We start from the raw sequence: 12,806 nt of genomic DNA, 5'->3' as shown, positions 1-12,806 counted from the left end.
ATGAGTGCCTATGGATTGTAGCAATGGGAGTGGGATCCAGCAAAATCAATTGTTTTCACAAATTTTTGGTATATTGGCATTTGACTCAATTTTATTCTCTTGACACATTCCTCTTTTCCGCATCAATAAATGATAAATGCAGCCTGGAAATAATTTCTCTATTAGTTCTGTCTCTCTCTGGAGACAGCAAAATGACAGCCACAAGAATTATAAACACATTTTCAATTACTAAAGCTTAATGGATGGAATCCTTAACCTGCTTTGCATTTGGATTTGGTCAATTGAAAAGCCACACCAGTTGTGACAGGAAAGGAACAGGCACATGTAAAAACTGTGATGTGGAATGCTGTGGGGATCAGCTGGAAATCTAATGAGAAAACCTACAGACAGACTTGTGGGCCCAAATTCTGTGCCTCAGAATCTTCCCCGAAACCCTTCCAATAGGCTTAACTTGTACTAATTAGCTACGGCCTCACTGCTCCAAGAGCAGGTTGGTTTTGGCTGCAGGGAATGACTGTCAGACTTTTGCATGAATTAGATATGGGAATGGTCTTTATAAGAAGTTCGTGTTCCTTTAAACTAAGGGAAAAAGTTCAACTGTAACTGCCAAGTATTGCTCCTCAAATTCACAAAACTTGGAATCTTGATGTTTGTGAGTGCCTCTTGGCCACATCAACTCTCTAAACCAGTATGTAGCCGTGACTTATAGTGGCTGAATGTTCAAATCTTTCAAGTGTAACAAGATTGGTGAGTCTTTCTGTTCAAGTTTCGACCCAGTATCTCTGAATATTTCATCCCACAGCCTGTAGAGTACTCCTGGTTCAGGAACCACAGGCACAAAGCTTCTTAAGGCCAAGAAACCTGCCCTTGTGAAATGCCTCGTTACACAAGGGCCCTTCTAACAGTGCAAGGGGCTCTGCTGAAGTCAAGACTGGGGGGGTTTGTGTAATGAAATGAAATATGTCCTAGAAAATAGCACTGCTTTGGTGGCATAGGACCGGGAAATGTCTCTCTGGGGAGTTACCTGGAGTGAAGGGCATGATTTAGGTGGTGAGCTTTTCAGAAGAAAATTTAAAACATTTTTTAAAAAACTAATTAAGACATGAAAAGTGTCTTAAAGCAGGGCTATTTGCAACTCTTTGCAAATGAAGAGATGCTTGATTTGTGGCTGGTGTAAAAATAATCTTTTTTTGTAGAATAGCGCCTTGCTAGTCATCTTACTGAGATCGAACAGTACTTTTGAAACCTTTCTTAATATGTAATTACAATGGCTGAAGTAAAGCCTAAAATCAACCTAAAATCAAGGGTGTTAAAGTCTAGATAAATGTTTCACCATCTTTCATATTCTTTCATACAAACTTTCCAAGAGCAATAAACAGGAAAAAAATCTGAAATATAGACTCTTTGCCCATATATTCTACTTAGAGTAGCCATTTGGTGTAGGGAGCACTACAGAGCTTTGCCTTATGGTAGTGACTAGCAGACAAGGACAGGTGCAATTTTATAAAGCCTTTATTTATTATTCTTTTTTTTTTTTAAGTAAAGGAATTGAAAAGCACATAGTTTGACAAAACACAGAAGATTCATGAAATATTCATTCAGTACCAAAGGAAAAGGGGTAAGGGGTGGGAGAAGTTACATGGAAGGGTTTTTTTCTTCATATTTTTCCCACTGGCAACCTAGATTGGAGAGACAAAAGGGAGTATTCTGTAAAATGGCAGCATACTGGTAGTACTTCAACTTTTTGTTCCCTGTGCAGTGGCAGATGATAAAATATTAGGGAAAGCAGAGGTGGTGGTTAAAGGGAAGCTGGATGCTTTTCGGGGATGAAGAAGTTAAGTGGATGGAAGGGTGGGCAGGGAGGGGCAGACAGACTGACGGACAAATGTGCATTACTGCAGTAACCTACCTTAGGTTAAGCACCAATTCCCAATGTGGCTCTGCTCTGGACTATTAGGGCAGCACCCTAGGAAAAGGAACACAGACAGTTGTGAGAGAGCAACTAAGGAGCAAAGTAGCTTGTGCTTGAGAAGGAACTGTTAGAAACTTAAACTTGTGCCTGAATTATGGTTCAAATGATAATTCTAATGGTACTTCCTGACCCTAGAACCCATGTGCCCCTGGATGTTGGGTATCTTTCAATTTTGCCAAAGTAGAAAAGAAACTTTTGGAATGGATTAGAGACAAAATAATTCTTTCCTAAGTTTTCTCAATATATTTACCTATGCAATACTTCAGATATAAATAAAAAATAATTCAATTAATAAGCAGTTTAAGATATTAGTAATAGTTCTACTACATTATAATGAGGTTGCTACTGGAAACCTGGCAATGCAATATGGCTCTAGATAAACTTTTTCTGTGACATGATCAGCTGAACTCTCAATATATCTAATTGCTAGGCAGTTCTGAGAATTGATCCAGATGCACATTTTACTGGTGATCCAAGAGTTCTGTAAGGATCTGTAGCACAAAAAGAAGTTTATGTATGCTAGAGATAAAGTTTAAATTCTGCACATGGGTATTTTTCAACTGTGGCTTGTAGATACTTGGCTCTTCTGACAAGGCCCTAAAGAACTTCATCTAATCTAGGATTTAGATGCGCTTTGAGCATGTGGTTTGCCTAAATTACCTCCAGAACAACCTCTCTACGTGAAATTGTTCAGTGACTATCATCTGTGCAGCCAAGATGTACATTAAGCTCTGCACATTTATTTTAAGGCCACACAGACAAGTGACCATAGCAGTTTGCAGAACCACTTTCTAGTGCACAGTTTCCAGGTTCCTGTATACGTGGTTTGGGTTTTTTTTGGTTTGGGTTTTTTTTGTGTGTGTGTGTGGTTTTTTGTTTTGTTTCTTTTAAAAAAGGAGATAGAAAGTACCTCTTCCCCAAGGCACGCATCAATATCTGACTGCTTGCAGCACTTTTCCATCATGGCAGTGAAACCCCCAGCAATTGTCTTTAGTTGTTCTTCTGTCATCTGGGGCTTGCGCTTGATGAGGTTGATGAGCAATCTGAAAACAAAGCCACAAGACACAGTTAACGTTGCCTGCTGTAGTTGGATTCCCCAGTTTACAAGACTCCATTCCCCCCCAGGCACAGCTCATTTATGAGGGTTTTTTTTGTCATGCCTAGATGAGCCTGTGCCTGTTGGTGACTCCTAACTTCCAGTCTAACACAACCATCTGTTTGCTTTGTGTTAACTCAGTTACAGGTGGGGAAAAACTTAGGGAAATGATCTGTATGTTGTCTTAATTAAGTACATCTCAAGACTTGCACAGGCAGCGGGCCTACATGAAACTGGTCAGTTAAGAGAGTGATTTTACGTGAAGAAAAAAATCCTATTTTTCCTCTTCCAAACTACATGATGTTATATGCTGACCAGGTCAGTGCAAACACATAGTTCCAACTGGTTTTCTCTGTCACTAGTGAAGCCCCAGTCAGATGACAAAACAGAGTGTCTGTAGCTTCCTTCTACACCCCCGTAAGTGCTACACTTCAAAAGCTTTCCTACAAGGTATTTCTTGGAGCTTACTTCAGCTGCCCTTCTTCGCGCTCAGCAGGAGGAGCAGTGCACATTTTCTCATCAAAATTGAACATCATGGGGTCAAATGGTGGAGGCACATATTTGGTATCTACACCCATGGCAGTGAAACATGGTCTCCTGTAAGAGTAGAGTTCGTTGCAGCACTGTGAAACCTGGTCATTGATAGGGGTGCTCTCCTGCCTCTTGCACATATCTTCAATGATGATGCTCAGCTGAAAAGAAAAGGGCAAAGGTGAGTTACATCTTCCCAAAACCACAGGAACTAGGTGATGTTTGTGTTATGAGAGCACAGCTGGAAGTGGGAGCTATTGGATCTAACACCTGCTGGGAAATGGCGTATGTTTGAAATTTAAAATAAATAGGTTTTCCTGGACTAAGGCATTTCTTCATCTGCAAACAGTCTGGGCATTGGGCTACAATCAGTAGGTTTGAAGGTTTCAAGACACTGCTTAGCTTTTCCAAATGCTACCTGCCACAGTCTCAATCATGGAGTTCTGGGCAACCTGGTCCAGTGGAAGGTGTCCCTGCCCACAGCAGGCTGTTGGCACTGGATGATCTTTAAGGTTCCTTCCAACCCAGGCCATTCTATGGTTCTATGATTCCTGATTCTATGATTCTATGAACTTACTTTTGCTTTCTGAGGGAAAGCAAAGTTTAACTAAAATTTTCACAAGCTACCATCAGATAGCTATTTAGGCTCCCACATCCATTAAAAAATGAACAGACTGGGAATTCTGTTAGGCAGATGCTTACCATGGTGTTTATGAAAAATCACTGTGTTTGCTATCTCGCCAGAATTCAGTATTTTTGCAAACAGGAAAAATCTCAAAGAGAAGAAGGGAGAAGAATAAATCTGTGTACTCACATAGTGCTCAGAACAAGACATGCGTTTCTCCTCAGGAAGACTGCAGCACTTGTTGCCAACGGCTGTCATTTTCTTCCCAATTTCAAGCAAGGTGTCAGTTGATACCTGAGGCATTTTCTTAGTGTAGCGGACCAGAATTCTGACAAAGACAAATTAAAATGACTGTTAGTAGAGCATTCTTCAAATGTGAGCACATCTGGCCCACTGAAGGGAAAACAGAAGTGAAGATCAAATCAATCTGCCCAAAGCAGCCAGTGTAATTCATTACACTCCAGAATATTTATCATGAGTTGCTCACCCTTTAAGGAAGTCTGCCTCGCCATGGGTATTGAACAGCTCACAGTTTGTCTTCACAACATCCTCAGTTTCCTTGATATGCTTGTTCAGGTCCTCTTGCTGCAAACAAGTACAAACTTATTAGTAATATTAGAGCAGGACTTGCTGTTAACGATGCCTTAGGTTTTAACTTTTATATTTTTCAAATCCTGTACTGCTTAGTATGTAACTCTGAAACTTCATACAGCCTGTCAGCTACTGTCCTCTCATGCTGGTTGGACATAAAAAACCCTCTCTAGGTTTGCACTTCAAGGACACCTTGCTGTCCCAGGCCCCAAAATATGTAAACTAAAGCCTCTGACAGGGGGAGCAAACTGGGGATAATGACATCACTACCTGAAACTATAATTGGAGAATTAACCCTGATATGCAAATGGACCAAACTTATAAAAGTGTGAAAAACCTGCAACCCAGCGTCCATCTTGGGTGGAGCCCCTCGGAGGCTTTTGACTCCCAAGGTGTACCTTTGAAGGCCCATCAAATAAATACCTGCTTTTATTCTCATAATCTTGTCTAGCCTCTGTTTCCAGGTAGCCACTCCAAGGCATCAGTTACAGTCATACAAATGTAACTTTTGATCTCTTCTAAACCTCTTAACTACAAAATGCTCATTTTGCAAAGTTGATCACTTCCGTATAGCCAGGATGGTGTAGGCAGGATTTGACTCCCTTGTGGGTCTTAAGTTCTAACAGAAATTTCCTTGAAAAAGGCAGCCACATTTTAAAAATTTAATTTAAATTAATTACCTGTTGGACTTACTTTCTAAACAGTGGGGGTTTATGTTTATTTGTTTAAATCAAGTAAATATTTCAAATTACTATCATCCATGAGGGTAACATCTCTTGGCCAAAGCTTTCAGGGACTCAACTTATGCTGTGCCTTGTGTGTGACTGAGTTGCAGATCAGACTTAAGTTGAGGGGTCTCTTATGTGCTGGCCATGCACATTCCCATCACAATCCATGAGCAGCCATACTCAGTATAGGCAGTGAGCTCAGAGTATAACTGAGCTATTAATTGTCAGCCTCAGGACAAGCAGAACCACTTCTGAGATACAGAGGCATCAGACAGCTGAGTGAGACTAGCCTGAAATACTGTAATGTGACCAATGAAATTACTCTGATCTGAGATAACCCTGTATCCTTGCCATGGGCCATGGACTGCTTCATCTTCCACCAGGACATTAACTTCCCTTGGGATTACTCTCTCCAAAAGCTTTCTGTCTGCTCTTCTGTAGGAGCTTCTCAACCCAATTCTTTCATGACAGGTACCGATCAAGCATTCTAGTCATCTGCAAACAAAGCTTTGCACCTACAGCGTTTCCGTAGCACTCAGCAGGGTTGTCTGTCTTGCAGCACTTATCCAGGAGTGTTTCATATCCCTTAGTAATCCTCATAATCAGCTGTGTGGAGAACTCGGGGTGTCTTCGTGAATATTCATAAACAAACCTGAAAGGCACGTGAGCAGACAGAGCTCCTGAATAATGTGCTGCTTTCATCAAGCACAGTGCAGTAATAACAAGGACATTTCCTCAGGTGGACAATGAGCTTGGAATGCTGTTGGTACTACTTACTCTGACAGGAATGCATCATGGTTTGGCTCATAGCTTTTACACACTTCCTTATCTTGAATGTATTTTTCAACTAGAGAGGGAAGATTGTCAGGTTTGTCATCAAAATCTGCCTCTATGATGCACCTGGTCCGTTCCACTACTGGCTTCTCGCAGCAAGGCTTGATTTTACTTGAGAAAATATCTTGTTTAGAGCACAAAGAGGTCACGAGCTCTGACTGTAAAATTAAAACATAGTATCAGACAAGCTATGAAATTATAATTTAAAGACAGATTAATTGATCTGCTCTCTCCGCTTCAGACTCTTTCCTTTTCACTCACGTCACCTATTTACTTAGCGCTTTGCGAAAAAAAATGCTGCCTTCATACAAAGAGAAATAACTGGGGCATGAGCATGCCCTGTGTGTGCTGAACACGGTGTGCAGGGTGAATGGTTCCCTCCCTGATCCTAGAAACTCTGAGAATACAAACTCTGGAAAGCCAGGGCACATCACTGAGTGCTCTGTCACAAGGATGTCTGATGGATCTTGTCAGTCCTGATAAGATGCCCAGCTCTGAAAGAGGACAAAACATGATAAAACCCCAGAGCACTGGAACCAGCTGGCTCAACAAGTATGTCCAAGTTTCAGTCAGCCAGGCAATATTGAAATCATCTCACTATTGCAGAGGTTTGTTAATCTGTTCTCTAGCATTCATTGGCACTACAGGAAAGCTGGATTAATGGCAGTACACTCGACAGGACAGGAGAAAAAATTGCAGCCTTTTTGCCTCTCCTTTCTTTTGCTTTATTTATGATTGAGTTGAAGTGAATAAATACCATCAAACAACCTCCCTGCTAAGTGTTCTGATTTCAGCCAAACACACTTGTAGACTGTAAGCAACAGCTCCTTGTCCTCATGATCAGACAGGGCTATATCCACAGCTGTGCCGAAACCTACTGCCAGTAACAGTCAGCTGTGCTGATCCTGAGCTTTTCAGTGCTTGAGGAACCTTCCAGCAGGGCTGAGTACAAGTTTAAGTTCCCTGGACTGTGAATGAGCAGCTGCACAAATTACTATCTCTCTAAACATTTTTCAAATATGCAAACATTGTTTAAAATAGTGAGTGAGCTTACCCAGTCATCCACACATTCTACCATGTCCCCTTCACAGCACTCTTTGTAGACATCCTTCACATCATGGACCATCTTAACAAGTTCTGCAAATGGAGCCTTGGGGTATTTCTGGCTCATACGAACAAGTTTACTGGGTAGAAAAGGAGAAAAAGACACTTGTTTTAAAGCACTGTAGGGAACAGAAACCTTGTAAGTCATTAACACATGATATGGTAGATCAGGATTGTTTCAAGAAAATACTCATTCTTCTCATCTTATTTCTGGTGGCTGAAAAAAAAGGGCATCAACATCTACACCAGTAAAGCCAGAAAGGAACAAATTTGTGGTTCTTCTGTTCTGCCTGAACTGTAAGACTCACACTCTAGAATTCCCGATCACTCTTGAGCGACTGGAAAGCACTCCAGATTACTTGGCACAGATAGATATAGTCCTGATTATACCTTTAAATCAAAGCTGACTACATCTATAAGATAATCCTAGTCAATGTTAGTGTATCAGACTGGCCACAGAACGAAAGCACCTCTCAGTGCCCAGACAGATGATCCACTTATTAATTGTTAAAGCTTTATCTTACAAACAAATGTTTTAACAACTGTGATTCTGCCAAACCTGACTTTTTGGTTGGCTTAAGGTTCAAACTAGCACCTTACTTTGCTGATTGTTGATGTGTCCATCACTGAAAGCTGTTGGCATTGGAACACACTCTAATCTCTGGTTCCGAGTGACACTCCAACAGTTAATTCTACATCTTCTGGACTGGCTCCAGAGATGGTTTCATTGCTCTGCAACTCTCACAGCTGAGCTTTTTCCTAGGTCTCACTCACAGGTTGACAAGCCTACATTTCATCCAAAAACGTGATTGGAACTTACCTTGCTTGGAAAGTCCTCTCACCATACTTGTCGAGGATTCGACATCCATGCTGCTGCTTCACTCCTATAAGCTTGGCTCTTTCCTTGATGACAACTGCCTGCGGTAACAGGACACACATTATCACATTAAACTGATTACATCCAAGGGATACAATTAATTCTGACCTGTCTCTTCAAGTTCTTCATGCAAAGATTTGCATAGACAGGAGAATTCTGCCTGTTTCTCACTCAGTTGCTTAGTGTTCATCCACAGGGACAAATTTGCTGTACCTTTGCATCCAAGCAAGCACCAATATCACTCTCTGGGCAACAGCTTTTAAGTGCATTTTCATACTCAGCAGCCAGACCCAGGATCGCTGGGGCATGCAAGAAGGGGTTTCTTCTTGCAACAGTATAGATGAAACTAGAAGGAAAAGGAAAGCGTAAGTTCCATGTTCCAGTGACAATAGCAAATGGCCTTAAACCTCTTGCAGCTTCTCTAACTTTTTCCTAGTTTAGAAATCTACTTTAGAAATCTAATTTAGTAATCTACTTTCAAAACATAATGCCTACTGATAGGAGATGCTCTGCTAAATCTCACTCTTCCCAAGGCAGGACTCAGTAACTGTGAGTGAAGGGTGAGCTCCTGATGTTGTCAGCCATCTGGTTTGATGTATAGCTGGTTTTTTAAAATGTATTGTCCAATACTTGAAAATTCTGATTTTCAGAGTGAAAAATACATCTATGGCCCTTTCGCCAAGATTTTATTGCCAATTTTTATTCTTCTTACTGTTATCTTTCTTCATTCTTGCCAATTACACCTATGGTAGTGGGAAGCTGGAGCAAGTAGGTTATTAAATCAGTACTGGAGACACGGTGAGTTTTCAGCAGGTTTGGGGAAGAAAAGTCATCCAAGATTTATGAAATGTGATCTTTAACCCCTGTTTCAAATGCAAAAACCTGCTCTTGCATGAAATGAGAAAATGTGATCAGGATAAGAAAGTAGAAGTGGCTGTTTTCCTTACTGTCCCAGGAGTGACACCCGTTCATCCTTGTACTTGTTGCATATCACATCAGCAGCTGGTCTCTGGTATGGTGGAATGAAGTCTGGTTGGTGAACTTTGAAGGACAGGAAGCACTGATTTCTTTCGGGATCAGCTTTACCACAGCAGTCAGCCATGTCACCATATGAGTCGCGGAGCTTGTCAACTTGGCAGATTTCATCCAGGAAAATGGAGGGCTGTAAGGGAGGTGCCAGGAGTCAGAATTAGTGTTTATAGACAGTGGAATGTATTGTCTATTTATCTGCAAAAGAAAACCCAGGCTGAATAGTAAATATATTTTTACTGAGCAAGATTTAGACCATAAATCAAAATAATCTACTGCTTTTCACATAATTTTATAAAGTTTTACATTATGTAGTCCAATATCAAAATGGTTCCAATGCTTTACTGAAAAAAAATTTATAATTTGAAATACTCTCTGCAAGACAGAGATACTCTCCTTTTACTTATAATTTGACTAAACCGAATTTTCAGATTAATTGAAGTAGGATTTGGAATTCTACTTGATGAGCAGTTTGGGAAGTCTTTAGGGAGAACTAATGTCTAGCTGAACCTGTTAGACATTCAGGGATCCTAAATACCTGCAAACTTCTTTTGTTACCTGATTTTAGAAGAATTTTTTCAAACCCTCATAAACTAAGTGCCTTAAATTAGCACACACACCTTTTCAAGTCACCCCAGTGTGGAAATCCACACGCTTGGGTCACTTTAATACCTAGAATTAGGCCTCTACGTTACAGCTGGGGTTTTGTACAAAATGCTAACGTTTATTTTCAGGCAATGCTAACTAAGTTGGATGTGCCAAAGCGTGGTGTTTGGTCTCCAATATATGGCTCCATGGATCATCTAGGCATTTCTCAAAGGCACAGTTTTAGAACCTGACAAAAACAAGTTCTCTAAGCACTAACATCTGAGCATTGGCCAGTGACAATAGCCACACCCGAAAGGTTCAGGTATAAGTCCTCAAGGAGGGTGATCCTGGCAGCTGCACAGAGCGAAGAGAAATACAATACTGAAGGATTCACTGCCTACCAGTGGTTTTGAGCACTCGGGAGCATCCTCATTGGCCACACACTTGTGTGCCAAATCAACAACATCCTTCACCAGCTTAGACAGCCCCTCGTAGGAACATCTCTGGAGGTACTGGGCAAACGTGATCATGGTACTGAAACACAAAGCACAGTTTGGAATATGAAAATGAGAAACATACCAGGCAATATTTTCAAATGTGCTTCTGAATTAAACTTGTTTGTTCAAATGACATGCACAAAGGCTAACTAGAACACCATGCAGAGCATAGTGCCAGATCCCACATCTGTCTTCTTCTCACCTCCTTTCTGAACATGTTTTTAACCTTCCCAATAACCTTTTTACCTTCCCAATAAAAGAAGCCTTGCATAATAAATTAGAAAAAAACCAGAAAAGACTGTGATTGGAGTTTTCTGTCACTTTTACCAGCAAACTCATAAATGCCATAACCTAAGCTGGATTTGGTCACTGAGATCTTCAGGCTGCCTTCTCTCAGTACTTATGTGTCTGTCAGGGCCCTCTGTCTTTCCCAAAACCAGTTTCAAATGAAAACCACTGAATTGTCTCAGAAAACCTGCTGCAGGTTTGTTTTTTGAGGTTGGTAGTTTGTTTGTGTTTTTTTCTGGCAATGTCTCAATGCAGCATAATTTCATTCTAAGGATATCAAACCTGTATTCCTCATGCCTATTTTATTTTCAGAGAAGGAACCAGAGGCCTTTTCACAAGGCTTGCAAGGAATTTTTTTTTCCAGAGAGCAATAAAGTCATTGTGACATTTGCAGGCCTTAAAATATTTCTAGGTTTTGCACAGTAACAGTAAGGGGCTAACTCAATGTTTCAGTGAGACATACACACTCCTTGTGAGCCCATACAGTGTGTCTTACTTTCCCTTTTCGGTACAATATCAAGAGAGACAGAAAAACAACCAGAAGCTGGAAGCTGAATGTTCACTTACACTGCCTTAAATGTCTCCTCCTTCAAGTCTTTGAAGCGGTGGGCAATCGGACTCTTGTGCTCTAGGAAGACAAACAAAGGGACAAGTGACGCTCACTGTCACACTGTCTGTGCTGGACCCCGAAAAATACATTCTGGGCACCAAGGGCCAGATTTTCACAAGGGTTCAGCATTCACCCAACTCTTATACTTAAGAGTGTAAGAATTTGAACTCTTTCTTGTTCATTTGTCTGCAGATACCCAACTCCTATGTTTGCTTGTCTTTTTGAAGGAACACAAGCATATGATTTTCATAATTCTAATACAATATTTAACTCTGTAAGCAGCTACTTAATTCAGATGTTCAAAAAGACTGCTGGGACTTACTATCCAGGGTTAGCAAATGTGTCCTTTGAGTAACCACCACCACCAAACACTGCAAATAAAGCAATGTGGCTGCTGCTTGATTAGAGCAAACATTCTTCTTGGGAACACTGAGTTACTAGCTTGTCAAAAGACAGAACTTCCAAAAGCACAGTGCATCTGCTTTTTCCATGTTGGAAAGGAACAGATCCTGAGTCATTAACATCTGTTCATGCACCACATAGACGTTGCAGAGGGATGGCACCACACTCACTCGCCCAGTTAAGTTGTCCTGAGCATCCTACCCATCTCCCCATTGTCTCTTCATTTAGTTTCCTTTCAAGTCAATAATATTTTTCTGTTCCATATGGATCAGGCTCCCACAAATTGTGAAACTGTATTTAAAACGTTAAATTGATAGAACAAAGACTTCCAAGAGAACTAATTAGTCCTTTCTTACCTGCATCTCGTGCAGTTCTTTGCAGATTCCTGGATCTGGCAGAACTTAGGAGAAAAAGAAATGAAATTAATGCTAACCACTTCATGGTTTCAGGTTATGATGTGAGCAAAATTGCTCAAAAATGCTAGGAAGATTGAAAGAAGAGAATTTGCTTATATACCCTTCACTACCCACGCTTGTAAAATATTAACCCTCAAGCTGGCATTTGTAGATTTCCATTTGGCCTGAAGAAGATTACAAAACTTCAGCTGCCCTTGCCAAAAATTAATTTGATATTAGTTATTTATTCTGTGTTGTTACTCTGGGCCTTTTTGTCCTGAAGAGGTTGAACCTTCCAGCACCCAAAAAAGATAAAAGTTTTGCGTAAATTTCCTTATCAAATGACAAACAAGGAGTTCAAGGCATCAGACAAAAAAGTCATCAGGGCTAATTCTATAGCCTTTATTTTGCTAGTATTTGTTCAAAAGCAATGCATGTTGGTATTGTATAGTAACAACTCACTCAGATAGGACTCAGTCCGCTTGACATTAGAGAATTTTAATTTTAAATCACTTTGTTAAGATGAGATGGCTAATCTAGACATCTAGGGCTGATTTGAGCACCTGAATTTGTTAGGTCCTGTTCTGGTTTTCTGTGGGTACTGCTGTTCACCAATATCCAGAAAACAGCCAAACACAT

General features: G+C 40.6%; 1 protein-coding gene across 1 annotated transcript; it reads right to left on the bottom strand.

Moving 5' to 3' along the window:
- Positions 1 to 1,494: 1,494 nt before the first annotated feature.
- Positions 1,495 to 12,274, bottom strand: ALB (albumin). Its single transcript, XM_042026951.1, has 15 exons — positions 12,129 to 12,274; positions 11,328 to 11,388; positions 10,377 to 10,509; positions 9,306 to 9,520; positions 8,572 to 8,704; positions 8,302 to 8,399; positions 7,432 to 7,561; positions 6,321 to 6,535; positions 6,063 to 6,195; positions 4,712 to 4,809; positions 4,414 to 4,552; positions 3,537 to 3,760; positions 2,883 to 3,015; positions 1,910 to 1,966; positions 1,495 to 1,679 (listed from the first exon to the last, which is right to left on the bottom strand). The coding sequence occupies exons 1-14, from the start codon at positions 12,211 to 12,213 to the stop codon at positions 1,916 to 1,918; spliced, it is 1,848 nt and encodes a 615-aa protein (XP_041882885.1). The 5' UTR covers positions 12,214 to 12,274; the 3' UTR covers positions 1,495 to 1,679; positions 1,910 to 1,915.
- Between the last annotated feature and the right edge of the window lie 532 nt (positions 12,275 to 12,806).

This window comes from Corvus kubaryi, unplaced genomic scaffold, assembly GCF_017639235.1.
Source record: "Corvus kubaryi isolate FWS band 111438036 unplaced genomic scaffold, C.kubaryi_AGA036_p1.0 37292, whole genome shotgun sequence".
NCBI lineage: Eukaryota > Metazoa > Chordata > Aves > Passeriformes > Corvidae > Corvus > Corvus kubaryi.
This window is presented reverse-complemented; position numbering and strand designations above follow the sequence as displayed.